The sequence below is a fragment of the Trachurus trachurus genome (genome assembly GCF_905171665.1).
Source record: "Trachurus trachurus genome assembly, chromosome: 14".
NCBI classification, from domain to species: Eukaryota; Metazoa; Chordata; class Actinopteri; order Carangiformes; family Carangidae; genus Trachurus; species Trachurus trachurus.
The window spans coordinates 13009588-13036512 of NC_139903.1; the positions used below are offsets into that span (position 1 = coordinate 13009588).

General features: G+C 43.4%; 1 protein-coding gene across 8 annotated transcripts in view; it reads left to right on the plus strand.

Moving 5' to 3' along the window:
• Positions 1 to 26925, plus strand: part of LOC310997167 (RNA-binding protein Musashi homolog 2) — a 223580-nt gene that overhangs the window by 122593 nt on the left and 74062 nt on the right. For all 8 annotated transcript variants that reach the window (XM_083986820.1, XM_083986821.1, XM_083986819.1 and 5 more), the window contains exon 7: positions 3434 to 3482. In XM_083986820.1, the coding sequence (XP_083842946.1) occupies positions 3434 to 3482 (49 nt within the window). The remainder of the gene's footprint in view (positions 1 to 3433; positions 3483 to 26925) is intronic.

The window sequence follows — 26925 nt, forward strand, 5'->3', positions numbered from 1 at the left end:
GAAAAAGAAGGAGGAGGAGGAGGACAGAGAAAGATTTCTTCCCTGAGGTGAGCCTGGCTTCACCTCTGTGTGGTGGGCTTTTTTGTGAGCAGTGAAGAGGTCCTTAACCTTCTATCAGATGGAGGCACACAGTTGTGTTCTGCTTGAATAACTACATTGAAAAGCCCTGAAGCACGGGAGATGGTTCTATAGACTCTGCAAGTGGCGGAGAGAGAGAGAGGGAGAGAGAGAGAGAGAGAGAGAGAGAGACTGGGAGTGACAGAGAGGAGGGGAGACTGTATTGTATGACCTGCTGGAGTGTGACCCTCACATGATGTGCACATTCTTTGTTAAAGTGCCCATCAGTGCTTTACCGAGAATCTGTGTTCTTTGTTGTATGGGTCTCGCTGACAGGATGGTCCTCCACTAATAATGTCACAACAACACGGTTCACACATTTATATAATGCACCTCCGTTAATAGACCTCACTTCATTTTTTACAAAGAAGCAGTCTTTCTGCTGTCAGGCTGTAAATGGCTTTACAGTAGCAATGCTATCAATAACCGAGTGCAGATATTTGAATGTCACGTTGCATGAAGCACTCGTGGCGGCTGATGGGTAATGATACTGCGGGGCTGTTTCCATAATGCAAACCAGTCAGCTTTTATGTGGACGTCAGGTCATTTGTTTACTTTGATAGCGGCGGCAACAACAAACAGGTGATCATTGTTAGCTACCTCACAAAAGACACATGTTTTCATACTCGAAGCGAGGCCATAAACGGTCTATTCCTGCAGGTGCTCCTGGGTACAGTATCATTTTTACAATACTGCATTACTAATCAATATGAGTTGTCATAACAGTTGCTTGAGTCTTGAAGAAAACAAAATATTCCCAGTTGGCTGTCTTGTCTCCACTTCTGCTGATGCATGCTGCATGGAGACTCTTCTGGCTGTTTCAGTATTACTTATATTAGATGATAGAGGTCGGATGTTATATATTTCTGTCTCCTGTCTAAGTGATCACGAGCTGTCAGCCACACTTGTCAAATTAAACGTTTACCATAGTCGGTAAACATGCCATTCCATCTTCTCTTCCGCAGTGACGCTTTCGCACTGTCAGGCGTGGAGACATTATGAACTGTTATGAGCCGCATTCAAAGTTTTCCCACATTTAACTCCAGGACAGTGTAATTATCTGGCTCGGTACTGAATGTGACAGTGGAGTTACTGTACTGCACGAAAAAAACAACCCCGAATGAAAAAAGTTTCTCTTTGTTCTTCGTACCCAGGCGATGAAATCACAACCGCCTGCGCTACACATTCCATTTATCCTACTTCCTGTCACTTTAATGTGATTTTCATTAGATGGCCTGGCGTGAGGGAGAGGTGAGGTTACCTGACATTATAAATGTGTCTTTATAAAACTGTTGCTGCGGGTGATATTGCTTGGCAGCTGTTTATTTGTACAGCACTTTATATGTTTTCCCACCATACTGTCATCATCAGATAGGACATTTTTCAGAGATGCAGCAAACTTCATTACTTTTGTGTGTGTGTGTGTGTGTGTGTGTGTGTGTGTGTGTGTGTGTGTGTGTGTGTGTGTGTGTGTGTGTGTGTGTGTGTGTGTGTGTGTGTGTGTGTGTGTGTGTGTGTGTGTGTGTGTGTGTGTGTGTGTGTGTGTGTGTGTGTGTGTGTGTGTGTGTGTGTGTGTGTGTGTGTGTGTGTGTGTGTTTGTGTGTGTTCGTCTGGTGTGTCAAGAGGGAAACAGTTTGGTGGAAAATTAACAACTTTGTTAGTGCTTTTGCAAAAGTGCAAGCAGCAGGGCTAGTGAGTATATCTTCACATTTCACAATTAATTTCAGTTGCGCCCTCAAATTGTTACTGTTGCAACTTCACACAGGCTGCCTGCTTTCCTTTACCCTCTAGTCTGGACATTAGCGAGAGGATGCTTTGCTTCCATTGTTTATTGAAGACAGTCGATGGAACAGTTCCTTGCAGCTAACCCAGACAACAGTATTTGCACTGCTCACTCACATGTGACTCTGTGTATATGCAATATAAGGTCGAGTGTTTAACCTCCACACCAGGATCCACCTGTAGGGCTCCGACTCTCTCGCTCCCCCCACCCCACGTCCACGTTGGGCACCACGTTGTGCGCGCTCTTGCGAGGTGTGAAACATACTGTATTTACATAACAGTCTGTGCCTCCAATGGGTTCGATCTCGGTGTCCTTTCTATATAGGTTACTCCAAATCCATACGGATGTTGCCAGATATTTTTGGCACTTTGGAAATATTTTGGGGCGGTGCTCATGAAGTGCCTGAGTGCAGCATGTGGCCTGTGAGCCGTGCAATGAGTAACCGGGTCCTACAAGCTGTGCCAGTGTCTTGTGTGCCAAATGTGTGGCAAGAGGGTGGCATGAACAGTGTGCCAGAACTAGTCTGCCTGGCTGCCAGGCACTTCTCTTTATCCAATCAGACAGTTCGGCTTGAGTGAGACCCCCTATTCTTGTCTCTTGCTATCTCCTCCCGAAGCTTTGTCACCCTCCCATGAAAAACACAGACGAATGCATGCATGCACACCCCCCCCCTCCCCACCAACCCCTGCACAGTATCAAGCCTTCTTGGTACACAGTTGCACTTACCTAGAGACCATAACCAGGGAGCAAATGGTGCAGAGTGTTCCCTCTTTGTTTCTGTCTGCTGATGCTCTCTACTCCTCTGTCCTTTTTATTTCTCTCCCAAGACAGAATCACAGGCTAAATGAGCGTGCCTTGCTCTGTTTTTTAAACATTTCTTCAGAGTTATAGAAAGCAGAGTGCGTCTAGAGATCTGTTTTTTTTGTGTGTGTGTGTTTTTTGTTTTTTTTAAGGGATGTGTGAGGAAAAATGTTGTCGGTCTGTGTGTGGCTTTATTGGACATGATGAGGGATGATACTATGGGGAAAGCTGCTGCCTCTGCGGCTGGGAGATGAGGAAGGATCCCTTTTTCTTTCTCATGCTCACTTAGTGGTATGTGTCTATCCGTCACTCTCCCTGAGACCGGACATCAGAGTTCATCAAAATAAACATACTGTCCACACATTCCTCAATTTTTTTATTTTTTTTTTCCCCAGCACTGCCTGTCATTATTATTATTAATTTTTACATCCACACCTTTGCCACATCCAATCCAGACAATGAGCAAAAACCACTGCCAATGCTTAGAGTCCTTCACCATTACAACTACAGTCAGGTATGAAAATGGTAACTTGACAATAATCCTGTGACCGCAGAGTGATTATGTAGGAGAGAGGTGCTTGGAAAAGAAAATCAGCGAGAATATATATTCTAAGAGTAATTACAGAGAAGAGAAGAGAAGAGATGTGATTCAAGGAGGAGAAGAGGGGGGGTGACATGAAGTACTTGCTGAAAAGATTAAGCTCACGTCAGAACTTCTCTTGTGTCTTCCAGGTTGATGATGCCATGCTTATGTTTGATAAGACTACTAACAGACATAGAGGTAAGTGCACAGCTTCTGTTCCCCTTTCTCTCCATTTTTTTTTTTTTTTTGCTCTGTCTTTCTGAAAGGTGAGAAAATAGTCATTTTATGTCCTTTCCCCATGAGATAACACAGAACAGTTCCATTTCACATGATATTAGGTGTACCATCTGTTCAACAATGGGAGCGTGTCAAAGTAATCAATAAGCTGGTACGGTGTTTAGAATGTTTGAGCATTAGATGGTGTTTGTGTGTATCCGTGTGTGTGTGTGTGTGTGTTTGTGTGTGGGTCTGTCTGTCTGTGTGCGCCTGTGATGATGCTGGTGTGAGTGTTTCAGAGAGGTGCTTAAAGGGTGTAAAGATTGTGAGATGGTGGGTGCTGTGCAGTCAGATAACAGCATCAGATAAGACCCAGTAGAAGCACTGACTTTATCTCTCTCTCTCATCGGCTCCTTATCTTAGATGAGGGGACGTTTCTCTCTCAAGCAGAGGACTTTCCAAAGACAGGTTTCCTCCCTGCACCACAATGCGGTGGTGTTGTGTATCTAAGGCTAACGCGCGCTCTGCTTTTACAGGCCCGACTTTACCCACCGGTAAGCATGTACGGGCCTGTCACTTACCGCCAAAGCCCCGCGCGATGGCTATTATTGGCTGTGAATCCTCACATAGGTGCGTTAAAGGAACTTTTTAGGAGACAGACTGTCCCTGGCTGTGTCCCTGTCCATGTATCGTTGTGTGCGTGAGCAGTCGACAGGCACTGACAGGTATTTCCACAAGAAAAAGGAGCAGACACTTCTCTGTTTGTCACACCACTCGGCTCACTTGTAGGCAGAGCTGGCATCGCACCATCTCGCAGAGCCGAGCTGAGCGGAGCACTGTTTTGCCATATAGATGTAAACATTTCTTCTTCTTTTTTTTTGCACCGATCAACTCATCCTCTCAATGTGCATAAATGTTTAAGTGCAGTTGGCTTGGATTGAAAGCTGTATCTTTTCTTTTTTTGTGCAAACTCTCTCTGCCTCTTCCTTTTTCTGCTGTATCTGTGTGTGTACTCTGCATGTGTGTATGCTGTGCAGAGAACTCTTTGAGTCTGGTAAACAGTTTCTAAGTGTGGAACATGTGAACTATAGTGGAAGTGATCTATGGCTTTGAGGGGATTTTGATCTGTAGTGACAGAACCCAGTGTGAGGTCTACTTTGAGACGGAGGCTTTCTCTCTCTCTCTGTCTGTCTCTCTCTCTCTCTCTCTCTCTCTCTCTCTTAGTTCTCGCTTGTCTCTCTCTCCTGTCTGCTGCACTGCCAGCCCTCTGTGGAAAGGGGATGGGCGCCACGCTCAGGGAGTGTGTTAGGCGTTTGCCTTTGGGCAGCAAAATGCCCTTCAAATGAAGACAATGATGGAGAAACAGCCTCTGTGGCAATTTTTCTGATGACAGCGGACGTATTTATATTGAGTGTGACACTGAGGCAGGAGGCAGGAGGCAGGAGGCAGGTGCAGCGGTCCTTTCTGCGGTTTCCGCTCCTTCTAACTAGCATCTTCAGATTTGGTCCCAATGGGAATTTGAAACAGTGGATATGTGCTGCTTTCATCCCTAAAAAAAAACACAACAGGACTTCCAGATGAATTGGATAGTATATTACGGACCCATAAGAAAATCTGAATAATTCATCAGAGCCATTGGTGTGATTGTGTAATATTAATGGCTCAGCTGCCCTGTGACCACAAACGAAAGGACACTGAATATATTATCAGCGAAACCAGTGCCTGGCCCCCACTTTACCACTCCCTACCGATCTGGTGATGGGCATCTGGCAGCCTGCAGTCCAAATCAATTCCCCACCTGTGTTCATTTTTATCTTACAGATTGATTCATGAAAAAATAATTCCCATTTTTTTCTGCAGCACTGCAATAGAAATAACACATTCTTTATTGAACAATTCAGACATTACACCTGCATTTCCTCTCAAACCACCGTGCCTCCTCCCTCTAACTGGATGTCGCTAGAATAACAGTTCATTTTGTGACTCTAATTCTTTGCACGTCACTGCTGCTGACTGTATTTTTCTAATTAATGCCACCTTTTCTGTTTTCCTGCGAATGCTCTTATACCCGCACCCCAGACGTACTGTACTGTGCAGGTGTGACATCTGGCTTACAACTTAATTCTGAATCCCGTCTGACTCAAAACCCTAAAAGAACCGAGGCCTCAGTCGCTGCTTGGCAAAAACAGAGATACTGTAGGAAGCAAGTGCCCCTGCAGTCAGGAAGCACAATTAAATTTACTTGAGCATTTGTGAGGTTAGAAAAATAATACCTCTGCTATAAGCAAATTAAACACAACATAGATACGAGACAACGCAATAACAGTGTAATGTGTACAAAGTCAAATCTCCTTCAGAAAAGAAGGAGTGGGCTATCAGATCACAGCAGTTAAAGGTGATCTTGCTGTGGCTCACACTATGACTTCATATCACCTCATTTGAATGTTATCTCAGCGCCTTTTTATTTTTCCCATTAAGCTTTTTTTACATAGAGGCTGTATTGTGTATTACTATAATGCATTGTATTTTGTTTCTTTATTGTGTATGAGATGCATGATCAACACTTGATTGTAAGTGTGTTTTCTTTGGGCCTGTGGTGAATTGGATAGAGGACAAACGTCACACTCCACTAGTAGCAGCATTGTCCTTCAGACGGTCCCTGGGAGGCTGGCGAAACGACAGCCAGAGGAGACATTCTCTACCCTTCTCGTTTTCTCCCTACTTTTTCTTTTTTTTTTTTTCTTCCTTACTCTATCTCTCCCAGTCACTCAGTCTTATTCTTTCTTCCTTTTCTTTTACACAGTTGCACTATTTCTGTCCCACGCCATTCTCCCCACCCTGCCTGTCTTCGCCATCCCTGCGTTTCTCTCGTCTTTCTCTCTGTCTCTCCTGCTAGAGGACACTCGCTGTAAGCAAAGCCCCTCACAAAGGCACACGCTGCACACCATCTCCTTGGCATTTAAAGGAGTAGAATACGGCCAATTGTGTTGGAAATTGAACTCTCTAAAGCCTCCCTTCCCACTGCAGCAGTTCATTGTGGGTGAGTTCAGTGTCTTTGGTGAGCAGCTTGGGCTGTCCAGAGGTTGATGCCAGAGGGCGCCTATTGTTCCACGTTCTACTGCAGTGTCCCCCACCACTCTGCCTCCCGTCACTGTTCTTTTCTTCACCTGACAGTCATTTTGTGACAGAAAAGAGGGAATCAGGTATGTGTACATTTGTAATCACCCGTTTCTTCTTCTCGGATTCTGGACGCTTCGTTCAGCTGTGCAGGGGGTCCGGATTACAGCGTGTGTGCATGTGTGTGCTCCAAAACACGGGGCTTTGTTATGGGACAGAACCACGGATGCAGCAGTCACCACCAGTTGTCGTTCCCAACACCCTCAACATGACTTCCCGTGCCAGCGTCGGATGACAGCGCGATATATACTGTTGGGAAATAAAAGCTTTTGGAATAGCCCTGAGTCAAAATCATTCTGTCATCCCCTGCCTACTCCTGTCCTACAGGCTGTCATATGATCTATGATCTAAAATGTGATTTTACTGTCAAACACAATTGGTAGTGCCAGGGAGAGTGATGCTGAGGTGAGGAAATGGCATTTCTTAGAGGGAGGGAAGGAGACTGACGAGTGGCACAAGAGTGGCATGCATCGTCATCCGCCGAAGCATCAGGGTCTCGTTGGTGGGTAAAAAGTACACGGGGCTGATGGGTGAATTCGTTGTCTTGCTACTGATATGCTTCCTTTAATAAATGCTACTTTTGCCACAGCCATAATCACCCCTCCCTCCCTCTCTCTCCACATCACCACTCTCTTCATCAACAACATCTCTGTAGCATAATTCCACGCATATAATCCGCACAGGACCTTTCTCAAGGGGGGGATACGTAGTATAGCTGTACACTTCCTCTGATTTGATTATTCACAAGCAGCTTCTCAGCATCATGACTAATCCACATGAATCCAAAAAAGATAAGTATATACAATGCAAATTAGTGCATTGCAATCGCAGTGCTAAATTACACTTTTACAATTATGACTAGCTGATTAATTGGGTCAAAACTGCACGCCACAGTGATTGTTTGATTCATGCTCTGCAAAAAGCTTTACTTCCTAAAAAAAAAAAAAAACACAGTGTTTGTCCTGCAGTTTCCATCAAGCTCTTATTTTCCGACAAGTTTTTAGTAAATTAATTGGAGTAACAATATTGAAGGTGGCACCTGTCTCCATTTTTGGGGGATACACAGGTCCTCTCTCACCTTTTTAATTACGCCATTAAGAAAGATGATGAAATCACAGTGTAACTTTCTTTCATATTGTTTTATAATAGTTTGTAACCAGACAGCGCCCATTAGTGTAGCTTTAAAGACTGTGTGTGACTGATTGTAAGCCAAATTCCTTCTTTATTTGAATGATGCAAGTAATAGTAATGTGCAACAGTGTTAGGGACCAGGATAAAGAAATGGGGGCTGAATTGTTTCAGTCACAAGGCTGCTTTTGTGCAAGAGAGCCACTGAGCGAGGCACATATTAGAAACCATGTTCCTGGAGAAGAAGGGGATTCTTGGTTTTTGTGCAAGGTCGGGGCCAATGCTGTGTGAATTTGTGTATAGGCCTTTTTTTCTATGGGCTTAAAGGGCTGGTTTTCTTCTTGGCAGACGAACAGAAGGCTGCATTGTGTGTGTCTGTAATCTCTTTACCTGGATTGGCAGCAAAGCTAGCAAGTGCAGCTCCCAGTGTGGAATTGGCACTGAGGAGTCAATGTCACACTGAGCGAGCTGCCTTCCAAACAACCAAAAAACTGGTTGTGTCTCTGTGCGGCTGTGTGTGTGCGCGGATGCAGGTTTTTTTCCCTTTCTTTTTTCTTTTTTGCCAGTGTATGCCCAAGCCTACAAAAATGCAACACTGCCCAACTGTCTAACAATATCATATGATTATTTAGTCGCTGTGGCGTGTTTGTGTGTTTGTCACAATTTCAAAAACTATGCTTTAGAGAACAAAAGTCTTTGCCCCATGATACAAAAGCTTATACAGTAACAAAGGCCTGAGTGGTATTAGGTGCCATTATACACCAACTATTTGACATAAATTCGCCTCTCCCACTTCATTGGGTGAGAAGAAAAAAATAATTGGCCTCATTATCTTTCATCTCTTTGGCATATTACATTCATTATTTTATACAAAGACTGCCAGTATGAGTCCTGTAACCTGGGAAGCAGTGCTGCGCCTCCACAGGTTAACTTGCTCCCTGAAAAGCCCTGGTGTTTGACGTCACCACAATGCCTCATCAGCCACCGGTGCTGGGGATTGAACATGGCCGACTGAGCAGAGGATGTCTGTCTGCAAAGTGATTGCTGGCTCATTGACTGAGTAGGAGAGGAGGGGAAAAAGGGAGCGGGGGAGGGGGGGGAAAGGGAACTAGTACAGTTAGAGAAGAAATGGGAAGGAAAACAAGGGGATGGAAAGAAGGTGTACCGGGCCCCGAGAAAAGCAGGAAAAGTAGAATGAAGGCATGGTGAGGGAGAGAAAGAGAGGGAAATAAAGAAAAAGGAGAGTGGCTCAGTAGGAAGCCTCCCCCTGCTGGCTTCTCTGGCTGGAAGCTGCTGCCGATGGCTTCAAAAGAGCGCCAGGCAGTCTAGGCCTCCGCTTCTAGCAATTAGAGATCACTCCAGCGGATGCCTCCTGGCCAGCCTGCAAATCCCTCAAAAATACCCTCTGATTACTACTGTAGGACACAGGCTGTTTACCAAATGGATCTAGCACTGCTGAGAGTGAGGTTTGATAATGCCTTCTTTTGTTCAGGCAAGAGAGAGAGAGCAGGGTCATTTGAGTTTTAAAGATGGCTTGACTTCAGACTAGAATTTCCAGCCGGAGAAGAAAAGTTAACCAGTTCTTTAAATTCTCATCCAAATAGTTCTTCAAGCAAATGTCTGGTGCTGTTTTACAGGAAAATAAAATCAGTTTGAAGAGAACTTAAATACTGCGTCATTTTACCAGCACTTGTTTTGTTTTTTGTTTTTTTGGTTTGGGGGCGGGGGGTTTGTTGTGGTTGTTTTTTTTCAAGAGCCAAGTCTTCTTGGTGGTTAATATCCTCCACACAAATCCCTTTTTAAACAACCGAATCCCTGTTGGTTCCACGGGAGTTGTAGTGTTTACAGATCGCAGCTCCTCGGCGCTCTGCGACTACTGTATGGCAGCAACCGATGCAGAGTAAAACAATCAGCCGCTGTGCCTGACTTAACTGATTGACACAGCATTTCGCATCAAGTGGAATCAGATATTCCTGCGCGTTTTTCCCCCGCGCTGCTCCAGCCCTTCCAACATGAGCTGACAGATTCCTCATTGTATTCTCTCACCGTGACAGACCTGATATTAGCGATTAGTGTGAATGTCATTTAAATGGCAGAGCTAATCATACACTCCGGGTCTACCTCCACCTGAGGGCCCCTCGCCTTGGCCTAATCACAGCGACAAAGGAAATGATGTGTTTAGCCACATTTAATAACTGCTCCAGCTCATCAGCTCCGAGGTGAGCTGGCTCTGTGGCCAACCTGAGCCTCACTAGGGAGGCATAACGTTGAAGCGGAGAAGCCTGGCCTTCGACCCCTGCTTCCTCCTCTTCAGGGTGTTTGTTGTTGTCCGTGTCCTGACATCGGTGACCCAACACCGTCAGCATTACAGTAGGCGCACCCCCACCCCCCACCACCACTGCAACAAGCCCGGTGAGACACACTTGACAGGTTGGTGATTAAACGGTACAGAAGCCTCCTCTTCTTGTCACCTGTCTGTCATCTGACCCCCCCTATCAATGTTTCCGTACTCGTATGTTTTCAGGCTCTAGTATGCACCATAAGCCGGATGGGTTTGGTTTTGAATTAGCGTCTGCTGTGCTGGCCCTGCATGACCACTGCAAGGGGAAGGAGGATGAAGGCTGGAGATTGTGGAAGAAAGCCTGGGGTTTTAATCTCTTCCCCATGTTTATCTCGCCACCAGGAGACAAACCATGTGCCATTAAAAACATCAGCTACTCCCGCTGGTCGGCTGCACGGCCGCACCTCTGAAGACATTTGAAGGACAAAATTAAAGGGACAAAAAAAAAGAGCAGAAAAGCGCATTTGTGTAAGATAGGCCCGGTCTGATTTTATGCATTTGTACGCATTGGAAAGCCTTATTTATTGGAATTTTCCTGTATGCAGTGTATGTGAATGCAAAGAGTTTCTCATGTGCGCAGCAGAGTCCACACACTGTGTGTTTGCAGGATGAATTCTCCGTCTTAAAAGCAAACTTATTTGAACAAAAAATAAGCAAACATCTTTGGCCTCAGCTGCCACGGGGGAATCAGTCTCTTCAGGAAATGAAAATGCCAGCTTGGAATTGTCATCATATTGAGAGTTAGCCAACCTTTGACCTTGTAATACCCCCGTAGCTCCTCTATTTGTGACCTGCTGGATGCTCATAGAAAGTGAAACCATCGGGGAGGATCTACTGCTCACATCATCATTCTCTGAACACCTAATAGTGGATTTACCAAGGTTAAACCTCCTGTGAGATGCAGCGACTGTGACCTGGAATACTGAGTTTGCATCCACTCGGGCAAATATGCACACGCTCCGACCCTACATAGAAGACACACAAGTTTTTTTTTTCGTTTTTTTAAAATTGAATTCTACAAGCTCACCTTAATCTGGATAATGTGTGGCTATTACAAAATGTCAAAGTCAAGACATTAAAAAAAGGCACGGAAAGATGTTCATATTACTGCAGGAATATTATAACTGCATCTCATGTGCATGAGACTGTAACAGAGACAGACAAGGGAAGTGGTAGCTTTCCTCTGCATTGTCCCCTGTATTTACAGCCTGATTGGTGCCTACCCAGGCGTCTTACAGCTGAGCACAGCACATGAGGGAATTAGCTAAGTGTCTGCTGTGCAGAGTTAGTAAAATATGTTGCCTCTTGTCTATGTAACATTTTTAAACATGCTGATCTCATGGGTGTGTTTGTGATAGCCATCACGCCCACAGATGTACTGCAGGAGCATCTGCACTCCCCGCCGTTGTCCCAAATTATTTTGAAAAGATGAATTACATCAGTTTTTCAGATGTGTAAAAGTGAATAGTGAGAGTTAGCTGACACTTTCTGGATATATATTTACAGAGCTTCTACAATGTTTGCCACCTGTTTCTACTGCTAATATACAAGAATCTGACACATTATTATTCATCATCTCAAATCGCAAAGATCATATTTAAAACCCGTTACTGTAGTTTCACTGAAATGCAATTATGTTTCCTGCTCCTTTTTTATGAAAACAGAGTTGTGGCTTTTTCCGTTGAGTGATACATCTTGGTATTTTAATACAATACCATCCCACTCTTCATACTTCTTTTCTTTCTTTTTTTTCAGAAAAAAGAGCTTCAGCATAATTTCAGTTTAGACTACCAAGTTCCAATAAAAGAGGACAACAGAAGACTGGCTATCAAGTGCTCAGTGCAACTGCTTTGAAGTTGGTGTTTTTTTCTGTCCCTCTTAAGTGTAATGATGGTCAGAATACACCAGCCCCCACTGCTGAAAATCACAATCAGCTGCTGAGCCACAGCAATCACTTCTCACAGAAAGATTGCAAGCTGAATTAGATTACATCACCTCCAGTCCAGGCATCTAATCTTAGATTAAAGTAAAAAAAAAAAAAAAAAAAAGAACAATCTCTCTTTTCTCTCTTACATTTTCTTTTTGTTCTTATTCTTTGAACTTTGAGGGTCAAACTGAGTATCCCATTTGTTTAACCAACATGCCATTCACCCCTCTATTTCAAAGCCGTTCTCCCACCTGCACTCCATACTGGGAAGCTGTTGTGACGTTTGATGTTTATTCGACCAACTTTTACCATGTTGGTCTTCCTTGCAGCTGATTGGCCTCCCACGATCCTGCTGGTTTACCACTTAAACAGTTGTAGGAGGCTGTTTTGAAATAGAGGGGCGTTTAATGTTGAAGCAGCCAAAACAATCAGAGCACTGCAGGGTACATCCTGGCACTGACTGGGATGTTGCCAGACAAGATAGACTTGCTTTTGTGTTTTGTTTTGTTTTTTTTCTTCTTCTTTAAGTACGCAGTTGTAAAAAAGCAGCAAAAAGAGCAATTTTGTCTGCCGTCATGAACAATGAAGCATCGGTAATAACCCACGAGTCAGAGGGGGCACATGGTGTCTGTCCTTATATTCGCCAGCAGCCTTCACGCTGCCTCATGTATTTGTAGCGACTAAGAACTTGACGTGTGTGAAACTGACACACAAACACACGTAAACCATTACGCGAGGATTTCCTCTGACAGACAATAAAGATGCATTTGAATATGGCGAGCTGCTTTACATCTCAACCAGCGAAAGAGATGCTGCTCTGCTCCCCACTCACACATCCTCTACGTTGACTTGCGGTGGTCAGTTCAGGGTATTGTGTGTGTATGTGCGCGTGTATGTGCGTGTGTGTGTGTGTGTATGTGCATGTGTCTGTGTGTGTGTGTGCACTTCCACACTGTAATAAGGGTTGCCTAGCCAAGCGTAAGTGTCAGGGTGGAGATGCCTGGCTCATTAGGTACCATGGCAGGATAATGTATGAACAGGGTCTGCGAATGTTCACACAGGTACCGTGTGTGAGCAAGAGGGGAAGAGGGAAGCAGCCATTGTTCTTTCTCTTCTCTCCTCTCTGTCTCTCCTCCATTGCCTCCTCCTCCTCCTCCTCTTCTTTCCCCGCTGCCAGTTTCCTTCTTTGTGTGTGCACGCCTGGGGATATTTAGGCTCCCTGGTCACATTATGCCCTGTTTTTTGATGCAGAGCTGCCGTTCCATGGGTTTATACCATTTATTCATAAATTAATTTATTTATTGGTTTATTAAATTTAATTCATTGCGTCGTGCATGATGCTTGTTTTGCGGCTCTGTTGCTCGATTGACAGGTTGCCAGTCATGGTAAGATTCCATATCCCATCGGCGTCATGCAGCAGCACGTTGCTAATTGAGTTGAATGCGTAGCTCGTCTCTCCTCAGTGAATCCATCTGTCGCCGTCTTGTCATCAGTTTGTTCGCACTTGACAGGTTCCAAGTCGGTCTTTGTGTGTTTAACTGTGCGCCTCTGTGTAGGTGTGCTGTGTGTGTTTATTTATACAAGGCGGTGTGTGCGCGTGTGTGTGTAAGTGTGTGTTGTACAACGCCATATAAAATGGGTGGCTGCCTAGGGGGTTCATGCTCTGTATTATGTGCCGTGCCCCATTGTAGAGTCCCACAGATAACAAACCCTCAGCCAGCCAACCTCTTTATACGACTTTGACCAGACACCACACACAGATTTTTTTTTTTTTTGTACACAAACAAGCAACACCACATCTCAGTGGATGCACACAGGCACAATGAATAATGATCTGCAATAAATCTAAGTTTGTGAAATTACAAGGGTCAGGGACGACATCTGACATCATTAGGCCTTTTTTTGTTGTTGCTGTTCAGGCTGATGCAGCTTTCCATAGCAAAGCTGTAAGGGACCCTTGACATGGCAGCACATCGATAGTTCATGAGGTTACAAAGGAATGGCTGTGGGGTGATGATATGATTAATACGCCTTGTGTCCAGTTGCCTTCTTTTGGGTTTAAACTCCATGGAATTGGCGATATAATTGAAGAGAGATGGGGGTTTTACTATGTGTTTGTTTATATGTGTCAGTTTGTGTATGCGTGAACCACGTGTTTGCGCAAAATGTGTGCTTTTGGCCCACGTCTATATTGGGCTCAAAGCGAGTGAACTTAAAAGGCCGTGTTTCCGTGTGATGTGTTCTCTCCATCAGTAGATAGATGACATCTACAGTGTATTTTACTGCCGCACCTTCATCACCGCCTTTCATCGCCGCCGCCAGCCCCTCTCTCTCTCTCTCTCTCCGCTCCCCTCTCTGTTCTCTCAAAAGTTGTGCGTGCGTGTGCGACAGAGAGGCATGAAGCGTTGTGTGAGGAGGAGGAGAAGGTGTGCGTCGCCGTGTACATTGATGGCACTTCACACGGCGCCGTGTGTTCTGGCTTTGATACAGTACGAGCATGCTGTAAGACTAGGGCGAATAAAGACAGTGCCCCGTTTGAAAGAGGAGGTTCACGTTGCTCCTCTGTCAGCAAGCTTTGGGAGGGGATTCTGTCTAGAGGAGAGCCTTGAATATTTTGTAGGCCCCAAGTGTTTCTCGATACCTTCAGAGGCAGCTTTTCCGTCTGCCTGTGTGCGAGCGATTGTGTCTGTGTGTGTGTGTGTGTTTGTGTATCTGGAGCATGTGGGAACCAACTCCTTACGCACTACAAATGAGCAGCTGCCTTATCATCAATCCCACCTTTCACGCTTATGTGAACTTTATTATAACAGATACTTGCATACACTTTGGGTGTCGCACAAGTGTATGCATGTGCATCTACACACACACACACGTACATATGCACATAGGCACACCGGCACGTGCACCCCTCTTTCCAACTGCCACACTTGAGGAGCAGTTGCATCAAAGGCAGCTTTCTCTCATCTCACTTTATCTCCGTCATCTTTTCCTCGCTTACTCTTTCTCGCCTCTGTCACTTCACACATTTTTTTTTTCCCTTTGGCTCGTTCCCTTGTGCTTTCCTTCCTTTGTTTCCTACCCAGTCTCTTTCTCACCTTTACCTCTGCCTGCTCTACCTACCTGCTAGGGAGATTCTCCTCCAAAGAGAAGTCATGTTTTTTTGTTTTATATTCATCCTCTATTTCTGGAGAGTTCACTTCTTCTATCTCTCTCTCTCTTTTTTTTTTTTTTCTTTGTGAAATGTCGCCTCAAAGGATCCATATCACAGGTTCTCCTCCGTCCACCAACCTGCAACACCCTGTCCCACCCCCACCCAATCCATCAGACAGCAGCAGCCAGCCTCACCGACTCCTGCCTCATTTCTCATAAATTAGTCTTACCTTTCACACACTTTCTCTTTTGTTTCTTGCTCTTACTCATTCCATTCTCCCCATGCCCTCTCCCGCCTTCCATCTCTCTCTGGTCCTCACATTTCATTTTTCCCTCTACAAATGCCACACAGCAGTCCCTTAAGAAATGTCATTTCTGTCTTCTCCTTTTGTTCTGTAATTTCTCCCTGTCCCTCCTTTTCTCTTGGGAATTCATTTATCGTTCGCTGTTCTTCTGTCCCCAGCTCTCTGATCTCTCTGTCTCAGTCTCCCTCTCTATGTCTGTCTCTCTGTCTTTGTCTCTGACACTCCGCTGCTCCATTTCTCTCCCTATCCCTCGCTCACATGCGCTCAGTTATTTCATCGCAATCCTGAAATGCCATATTGGCATGGATGATAGGTGAGGAATTTTTGCCAAATCATAGTATTAATATGAACACAAAATGAGACAAATCAGGAGAATGCAGTAATTGTCTGTCCAAATATCTGTCAATACTGCATATGTCTGCAAGCCATGTACAGTATCTTTACGGTTCAATCAGACTTTTGGCTGTAAATTTGCATGATAATCACTGGAGAGTATTGTCAATTGATCCATTTGCCTATAACCACCTATTTTTTTTCTTTTTTAAATCTTCTTCAGGTAATCCGTGTCTATATGGGATAAACATTGCTGTGGTAGTATTTATGTTTTAGTCTAAATAGGATAAAGTAGTTTTTCGGTGTCGGAGTGAGACTGTGAGGTGATGTAACAGTCTGTATGAAAAAGAAAATCACTGTATCGCTAACACTTGAAAACTAGTTCAGGATTTGATATCACTGGTAACCACCGCTAATTTGCGTCCTCATCTACTTTACATAGCCAGCAAACACAGGGAGAAAAAAAAGTCATTTAGACTCAGAACAATTGTCAGTTATCTCTCCCCTCTGGTATTTGTAAGATAATCCTTGTCACAGACAGACGCTCAGATCTAGCTTGGATGCTTTGGAGAAAATTGGTAAGATGTATCACAGAAATTCAATGCTTCAAATTTGATTCTGATTCTTCTGTGCAGGGTAAACCATCACATGCTGCACTCTTGCTCCCAAGTGGTTGGAGAACCAATTTGTTAGGCCTCTGACAACAGACGAGCTTGGCTAGATGAGAACACACAGGTCTTAGCCTTGATGTTAAAATACATTTGTCAGATCTGTGTTGACCAAATTTATTTATGTTCGGTTGACTTTTTTTTTTTTCCTTCCTCGTTTTGGTTTTGTTTTTGGTTCACAACTTCATTATGATGCTGTTTCTGGTTTTGATTTTTGGTAAATGTTAAAATGTGGTGAGTTGGGACCAAATGAGAAAAAAAAACATTTGATCACAGATTCACTTGATGTGGATTCAGAATTTAGCATAAGTGGTCATTGGAAAACAGTCTAATTTTACTCTGCAAGCGGTGACAGAGGACTTTTTTTTGGGGATTTTAAACATGGTCCCACAGAAGATAATAGGCACCACCATAATATAATGCCTCATCTTTCAGTGTCTCAGCCTGTTTTTGTCAAACCAGAAGTGACTCTTCCCTGGTGGATCTCAGCGAAAAGATTCCACTTGAGAACAGTTCTCTGGCGTGCAGGCATGCAGGCACTTGTGTTCCATCAAAATGCTAATAATATCCTCTGCAATATCCAGGGCAATATTATTGTAGTGCTAATTGGTGAAAAAAATTGTTGACAGGACCACCTGCCCACCCACTACTCAATTATTTTTAATTACAATGGCTGTAATAAAAGGGAACAAATTGTGTAATGATCAATGTTTCTTCAGTGAGGTGACAGTTTTGCTCTTATTTGCTTTAGCACAGCCATGTGTGGCTCATTTAGATGGTAGGGAGATACTTGTGTTTTGAGTCGAGCTGCACTAAGTGAATGCGGGCCCTCAGGAGAGGAACTTCTTTTCCCCCTTGGTTTTATGCCGCATGATTTATTCATCACGCCACATGTCTGTAGAAGTGGTCTTTGGGCAGTTGTGCAGATATGTGCTGTGTTGCCCCACACCTCCTTGTGGTTTCACAGTCGAGAACATTGCTTCGTCATACATGTGTGAGAAGGAGAGACGGGAAGCAGAGTGAGGAAAAATGCAAATCGAGAAGTATGTATGAATAGAGTAGCACAAAAAAAAATAATTGCAGAAGATTCGTTGAACCAAGTGAGAGGGAAAATCCCTTATTTCGAAACAATCCCTGTCTTCCAAATTGTCAAATTAACTTTTTCTGCAGCAGTGGCTAGTGAGAGGGGGTAATTAATGGCTTCTTTTTCTGAGTTCTCTCCTAGTATGTCTCAGTTTTTCTGGCTGCCTTCAAAGTGATAATGCTCGCCGGCTGTTGCCCCCGGGGACTGCTCCATCTTATTAACTTGTCTTGGGAGACGGGGCTGCCATGCAGCCTGCTTTACTGCCTGCAGGGATGGAGAATGACCACTAAGTCCTACGCTGTCTTCTTCTGTCCCAAACATTTACCTCTCACTGTGTTTCTTTGTATTCACATAAGGGTGGGTGTGTGACCTAGCATATCAACACGGGGAAGAGAACAGTTCAGAGACGATTATTAGAAATATTCACTCAGTGTTTATGGTGGATCATACCTGCAGTCAAGCTGTTTGGATACATACCATTTCTGATGTAGAATTAAAGAGGGAAGGCAGGTGAGTATAGGGTTACAGGTCCAACGCCACACATTTCAGTCTCCTACATTAAATTCAGTCGACTTCACTGTTATTAACATGAGGCCGGGGATTGTTGTGATACTAAAAACTGAGTTGTCAACCTGTCATCATGACTGAGCGAATGCACCTGATATTGGAAACCCTAAATTTACGATGACATTGACAGAGAAACTTTATTGAATGTGAGGCAGTCGCGTCATTGCCAGCAACCCGATACGCTTAATAAGGTCAGTATCAGTGCAGATACTGATCCCATTTGTGAGCTCAGTATAACAGGCGTCGGACCAACAGAACAGAATATATTCAGAGTCCCAGGGTCATCCATAGCTGTCTCCACACAGAGAGGCTGTCAGTGAGATTTTATTGATAATTTAAGTGGACATATGGACATGTAGCTGGTGCACCTGCAGACATACCACTAACAGCCGAGAAGAAAAGAGTGTAAGGATGGAAGTACATGAGTTGTCCTCAGTGCCTCTGGGGCCAAGCTGACCAGTGGATATTACATGCTGCTAGCTCTCCATCTCCCAGTTTCCTGCACTAAGTGGAAGCTTTCATGCTGCACTTTTGCTTTGTGTAAGCTGTTGTCAGGGCCATGATGTTGTATGTACAGAGAATAGGATTGGCACAGATACAGTAAGCAACATGACATGTGAACAGAAAAATACCCAAGGCGCCTGAACAAAGTGTTGTGTTGTGGTCCAAAACTCAGATGTGTGTTTATTTGTTTGTGCACACCCAGCAGAGATTACTGTACCCCAAACTCCCAAACCAGCTATTCAGTTTTCTGTCTTCATCACGCTATGTTTCTAGCATGTGGCATTTTTCCCATATTTTCTTCTTCATATGGACATCTTTCATGGAGCCACTTCTAGTAAAGCACAAAATCATCTGCTGCTCGGGTTAAATTAGCGTTCTCATGAGCTGGAGGAAGACAAATGGCAGGTGTCTGCAGCACAGCCTGTTAATTCTCACACATAAAGTCTGGCTGGAATGAGCGGAGAGAGGAACTGTCGCAGAACATTGAATTTAAAGTAGCGAAATCTAAAAGCAAAGCTCCTCGCTCCTGTTTACTTAATGTTGAGCTGAGTTTGTATTTGCAGAGAAGAAATCAATCCTGAAAAGATTTACCAAATTTAAACAAATTAGCCGGCATAAATTAGCCAGAGTATATTCATTATGCCTCTCTCTCGGCGGAATACAGCACACACTGCAGTGTCTTTATTGTTTAACTGCGCTATCATAAATGTAATCATGTATTCTATCTTCAAGTCTCTGATGGTGATAAACACTGTCTCTCAACTATATCATAGTCCGTATCAAAAATGCTAGTAAACTGTTATGAGATGATTGTGTGTCTCATTGAATCGGAACAGAGATATTGTATTTATTTTAGTCAGCTTAACCTCAGTTTTTAGCCGTTCTGAGCTCATTTTTCAAACCACTTCTCATCCCGCTCATGTTCAGCTCTGTTATTGTCCTGTCTTTCATGCATCAATAGATGGATTATTATACATCCCTATTTGTAATTGGAGGGCAGGTTAGACATGAGGATAATTAAAATAGTGTGTTGCCACTCCATCTATTTTCTGTTACTGTCTTGACGTGTGTGGCTCAGTGTGTCTCTGTGCCCTCCTTTGTCCTCCAAGATAATGTTGTTGATGGTGGCACTTACCGAGGACACAGATTTTCTGACAAACACACACACACACACACACACACATCAGCACTCCCACATACACGGTTATGGGAGGACTTATCTACCCAAGCAGATACAGCAGTTATAAAGTCTAATGTTATTCCAGGTTTAGATATATTTGGGCTAGGCATGACTTGATAGATTGATAGTGAGGTCTTGTTGCGTTTCCCGGTTTTATATCTTCTAACATTATAGTTGCAGCCTAAAAGCAACATTGTTGCATTATTGTGGTTGTTACCATCAACTGTAAGTAAACATGGACGCAGCTTATGGCGTCAGCAGTAGGTTTCTAAGAAACAGAGCTGAAGCTCAGAGTGAGCCATTCTGCCAGTACCTGATGCTATAGAGAAATGGGCAGCGGAGGGGCAACGAAAGGCTTGTGACAAGCATACACTCAATATGCCTGTCACTCAAACTCTGTCTCAATTATGCAGAACTTTAAGCCTTACAATTTAAACAAGTGAGTTATATGATATAGAAATCCACAGCACAGTCGTCATGAAGGATAAAACTGGCCATAGAGATCAAAACAGGTTTTGTAGCAGGCAGTAAACATGTTTATTTCTCCTGTAAAGTCCGTCTATGGAGTCTCTGGACCTTTTGGAGCCAGCCTCAAGTGGCCATTTGAAGAGTTGCAGTTTTTGGTGCTTCCCTACCGGCTTCATTTTTCAGCTACTTGGTTGTAACTTTGGCATCTTGGGCTCCATGTTATAACCTATCTGATGAAAGCTACCAGAGATAACCACGGAAGGATTATTCTTTCCTTGGGAAAGCTCACAGTAACAGTGGAGATAATGTTAGAGCTCAGACAAAGAACAATATTGCATGTGCTGACAGGTTGGGTTCCCAGCTGGCAAAGGCTGACCATACTAGGATAGTAGTATCGCCTCCAGCAAGAGGAAAATTGGAATGACTGTGGCAAAGTCATGGATACAACAACCAGGGCGTGAGCAGGGAGCCATGTGTTTGTTACCATGAGTCTGGAGGCCAGTCCTCATTATGGTGGCTGGTAAAATATTACAGTTCAGCTGATGCTGTCTAAGTGAATTGTCCAGAGCAGTTTTGACAGCTAGTGGAAGGCAGGGCTAGATTATGATGGATGATGACAACAGGCGTGGTGCAGAAGGAGCATTGATGTGTTTTGTTGCTCATGCAAGAACTAATACACAGACCTAATGTGGGACAGTTTTGGTGATGGTGTGCAAATACACACAGAAATGGAGATGGCTGATGGGTATGTTAAAATGTTTTTCAAAATAATGTTGCAATTTTTCATACCTGCATTATTCATTCAGGACCCTGTCGTCAAAAGCCCCAAAAGTTCCCTTGTCCCTAAACAGACTTTGCTCTCTCTTGTTGTTATTCTCCAAATGTGTACCATTACATCATCTTTATCGGTTGGGCAGACCTATCTAAATCCAAACAATTATTTCCATTGCTTTCTTGTTTTCCCATACAATTTTATTTAACATGAACAGTGAAAGTTTAATTAGTTTATTGATAAAAAAAAGGTTTATTGCACTCTTTCAAAGGGCTTTCATCAGTCTCCATTTATCCTCAATATAAAAACAGGCCATGTGATATTATCAAAGAAAATATCAAAGCAACAACAAAAAAAATGCTTGTTTTTCTTAGTGAAAACTGAGCAGCTGCACAAGACTGCTGACCACCACATGTTGTCTCCAGTTTTAGCTTACACCACATTGTCTTTGCTGTTCTGTGTGTCTAAGTGTATATAGGCTGAATGTGTATTAAAGTACTGAATCTGAATCCACAGCTCTAACTTGTGAAGTTCTGGAGGCAGAGACACAGGAATGGGCACAATATGGGAATTAGTGGCACTTACGGTCTCACTTCTTTTTTTTCTTTCACACTTTGCTTATGTTTTTTTTTCTTTTTATCTATTTGTCTTTTCACAATGGGTCACAATAAGTCTACGCACTCAAATGGTGTAGAATTTTCTTTCTCCTGCCCTTCTTGGGAGCAGATGGGACAAGGAGAACACTTCATCCCCAGGTTCACTGGTCCTTTGGCTTCTCCTGGCGTGGCCAATCCATCTCCCAGTAGTCACTCTACTTTCTGGTTTCTTGCCCATTCTCCTTCCCTCTTGTCCTCCCTCCAAACACTGACTCATTCACTCATTCCCTCTCTCTCTCCCACTCCCGCGCTCTCATCCACTCTCCTCTTCCCAATTTGGCCACCAGGGAGGTGTGTGGCACTGGAGCAAGCATTATTGATAGAGCATCTGTTTAGACATGGTGCAGGATCTGTGGCATGTGGGCGAGCAGCTGGGGGTTCGAGCAGGGGAGACATTATGTCATATTACATATCTCGAGATGTCTCGTTCGCTTGTATGCATGCCCATTTCACAGGCACACACTCCCACAGACACCAAGAAACACAAACACATGCCGCCGCCGTCCACACCGAGACGATTGTAGTTTCCTGCGTATTTGAAAATACGGAAAACCGAGACTGGTTCCTTTTTTAGAGGATGGTTTAAATAATTTATGGTCAGCGCGCTAGAAGTTGTCTAATGTCACAACTGTGCAGCAGCAGTTACAGAAGTCAGTTTTAGTGGCAATTTCAGACCTGGGAGCCAAAGGCGAATATTCTGGCATCATGGCTTTATTGGGGCAGCGAGACAGACAGAGTAGCCCCATCCAGATAATCACCACACATCTCTTCTAGATGGCCAAACTTGTCAAAGCTCACGCAGCACACTGCCAATAGATTTTCATTCTTGGCAGCTGAAAAAACAGAGGATTTTATGGTATTTTACACTGCACAAAGCATGTATTCTTATGATATCATATAGCGCATGAAGTGGCAATATTCTCATCAATTGTGCATCTTCTTTTTTTCTTCTGTCAGTGGCTAAGGTATTCAGGGATCTCCTTATGCATGATTGCATGTGGCCTCTGTATAACCTACATGAAGCGGTTTCAATCTCTTCTTGCAATGTGAATCGATGCATTAGACATTATGAATTAATCAATACACCTGAATTATCAGAATTACAACTTTGACCAAATTCATTTATTATTAGTGTCCGTGTTACATGACACACGTTTTCATGATGATTAGATTCTCATAGACATTAGATTCGCACTTAAAAATGTATTTCAATGGCATTATTGGGTCTGTAAATATTTCATTTTCTCATTTGGAGTGAAAAAGTGATGGAGGGCTGTCCTCGATCACACACACACACACACACACTGAACCCAACAGGGATTTGTCCTGTTATACCCAGTGGCCAGTTTGACTGTGAAGTTTTTCTATATCAAAAGCTAACAAAAATGTAACAAAAGCAAGTTAAAGCTACTTTTATCTCCCTCTTTTTCTCTGCCCCCTTCCCCAACCCCCACCCCCTCACCTGGCCCAGGTGTCACCATGTGTAATTGCAACTTAATGGCATTGCAGCACAGCAACGTACAGGGGGAAACCAGGTGCTTGTATGTCTTCAGTCTTTGTTTGGTATAAAGCTACAGCGTACATGGGTATTTCAGTAAATCCTCCAAAGGCCTTTTCTTTTCTAAACTACTTCTCCTTCACTATCAGCTCTGTCCACCTGCTTGTTTGTTTGGCCACTCACTTATTGTCAATGCACTGGTCGAACCTTTTATTATTTTTTTCCACAGCAGTCGTTTTGACTAGTCATGGCAGAAAATGCACAGGTGTAATTAATAACACTGATTAATAGTTGCTGCATTCCACTTAGCTGTTCCCCATCCAGACCTGTGTGTTACTAACTAACTGACTGTTCACAGAGACACTAGTTGACTGTATCGTTAATGTTATTAGCAGCACCTGTGCCCCTTCCTACAGTACTACGACAAGTCGAAACGTGCGCTGCGAGAAAAAAAAAAAAAAACACTCACCATCCACCTGTGCATTTGGTTTTCAGGCATTTTTGCTTGATTAGACCTCGAGACCAGACCGTGATTGACTGCTATTGAACCACCCTGCTGGTTTTATTGCACCTGTTGCTGCGACATACACATTTAGGTTTCTAATTAGCAGAAGTAGTTTGTGACCTCACTTAATTCACAGCACGGCTCCACATATCTTCAGTATCTTCTTATCTGAGGTCTAATCAGCCAGAAGAACTGAAAACACCTGTGAGAGGACCGTATTCGGCTAATTTGCTTAATTGAGCCGCTGATCAATGTGGACATATATTCACTGCGATTGAGTGACATCACCTCGACTGTTTGAAACATTTAACACTTTTTTTGATTAAGTTAACTAAATGTGACCCCTCCTAATTCAGTACAGGTCAACATTTACTGCAGTGACATTTTAAGTTTATTCGTTGATTAGAATACAGTATCTTCTAGTATTACCTGTATTGAAAACAATAGTATATTGTGCAGGGTAATAGTAGTAGTGTATGCTGTTGATGTGACTATCTATCAGTTTGTTCCCCCAAAGGATCAACTGTGGAGTATGGCTCAGGCTTTCTTTCTTTTTTCTTTTTCTTTTTTTTTTACCACACTGAGGTCCCATTTGGTGCATCTTGTTTTTCAAGGGAGCAACTTCATGGCTTAAGTATCTACATGTGCGCACCTGATCTCTGTGTTAAGTGGCAGATATCAGGTGTGCACACTCGTTTCATCAAATTGAAAAGCTGTCATTTTAAGCAAACAGCCTTCACTGAAAAGGTGCAGGTGCAAGTCCAGATGAAGAGTCTCGTAATTTTTTCCTGTTTCTCTGCTGCCTCGCTCGCCTTCTTTGTGTGTTGCCTTAGAAATGGCTGCCTTTATTTTATTAGTGCATGATGTGTGTGGCTGCGCGGAGGTAAATGTAATGTAACGTCAGTAATGTCCAGTTATTCGATCACTGCTCATGCTACTCTGTCTTTGTGTCTGTCCTGGCTGGCATTCACTCTCCTTCATTACATTTATAACATTTTAATCCTTTCTCCTTCTTGGTTTTAAATTTGTTCTGCAATTAGAAATACAAATATAAGGAATATGTTTTAAAAACTTTGAGTATCAACAAAGAAAATCTTGTAAAAGGCTGATTGAACTGTCGTGTGTTGTTTTTGTTTTGTTTTTGCATAGTTAATGACATTATGAAATTTGCATCTGCCGCTTCTCATTTAAATTACACAAATTTCCTTTCAAAAAGGCAACTAGCTAAAAGTGTGTGTGCATGTGTGTGTGTGTGTGTGTGCGTGTGTGTGTGTGCGTGTGTGTGTGTCTGTGCGTGTGTGTGTGTGCACGTGTGTGTGCGTGTGTATGTGTGTACAGAGAAACTAATTAATTTATACAACATTTCATTTTAGGTGGGAAGCAACAATAAAAAGCCAATGCAGTGACTGGTCCTCCTTTAATTATGTATCATAAATGTTCAAATGGTGGCTGATTTAGCTCAACTGCAGAGAGGATAGGCTATTATTAGAGGAGACAGGCTTTTATTTGTAATTTCCGCTGCTTGATAAGTGTGCGTTTCACAAAATTTTTCAAAGAGGCCACCCCGTTGTCTGATCCTCTCTTTGCTGTGTTAGATTATTGCTGTATTCAACTGTTTCCCCATTTTAATCGGGCATTTGGAGGACCACAGTCCTTTACTGTACCTCCGCTAGAAGGCTCTTACTCTGAAGCAAGGAAGTATTACCTTTGTTAATTATAGTTTTTCCAACATCAAGATACAACATTTTATCACTCGATCAATGAATCTGACCATTATTTCTGTTCAGTACTTTAAAAAATACCAGTATTTTCTGACTTTTTGTGCTTTATTCCTCTGGCCTTTATTTGTTTGTACAGACTGCACCCCGGGCTGTCATCTGAAACGCCGACATTATTTAAATATCAGCTTTTATTTGAGTATTATGGTAATCTTTTTACGCTCTCTTGGGAATATTTGCATAACACTTTTTGATGGAGTCATGCTCCAATTTGCATTTTCTTTTTCCAAATTTTGTAAATTTGTTTGAAATGTATGCAACTTTTGGGTGGAAATGACCAGTCGTCCAGTCAGCTCTGACAGTGGCAGGCCAGTTTGCAAGCTGTCCTGCCTGCAGACGCTTTTAGCGGTCAGCTATGGGCTTAGTGCCAGGGACAGAACTGTCTTCCATGCCATTTGTTGTGTCTGACCTTTAAGATGATGAAGCGTAGGGAGAGTGACCCCTGGCAGGATTTGTTCAAAGAGCAGCCTCTTGGTAATGGGGGGTCTAGAGCCTGGCAACATGCTGGGGGATTGATCAGCCCCTTACTCAAAGGCCAAATACAGAAAGCCTAGCCAGAGGAGAAGGCCATGCAGGACGTGGAGCCATCCTCTGCTTTGAAGCCCCTTCCAATACCTCATCTGCTTCACTGCATGAATAAATATCTGTTAAAGCTGCTCGTCGGTCCCTTCCTTCTTAGGTCCTCTCCTCTCCTGGATGAGCGAACAGTGCAGCTGCTGCAGATAGAAAGATATGAGCGGAGGTTGCAAAAAATCCTATCTCCTCGTTTTTTTTGTCACCTTTTCACTCTTCCTCTTCTCCATCTTTTTTTTGCAGCTTGCTCGCTCTCTTTCAGCTTCTCGCGTGAATACTTCCTGTGCTCCTGCGTTGTTGCACAGGATTAAATCCACTCATTTAGAGCTTGCATTGCCTCCACAGATGTCAGCTTTGAGATTGAAATGAGCTCCCCCTCTGCAAAATAGGGCTGAGTTAAAAGTTAAAATTCAGAGAGAGGAAGAGAAACTAAACAGAGACGCAAAGTCTTTTCAGTTCTGTAAGTGCAGCAAGAGTGTGACTTAACATGAGGGTGGCTGACTGAAGGCTCATGGGACTTCTGACGATCACTGACCACATGTTGTCTCATCAGTTATTTGGTTTGAAAACACTTCATATGGAATAAAAATGTTTTTACAGTGATGAAATCCAGTTTGTTTCATTGATTGATTGTTTTTTTAGGATTAAATCCGAATCTGGTAGAAGAATGAAGCAGCTGTAGTCTGGGTGGTAAACCTCTTTTAAGGCCTGAGCAGTGAGCACTTAACTTTTTTCTGTAGAACACCTCAAAGAGTCTTGTGGGACAGTAGACGTGCCACAGTGTCTTCTGGTCGGCCCTTTAGTTGGCATC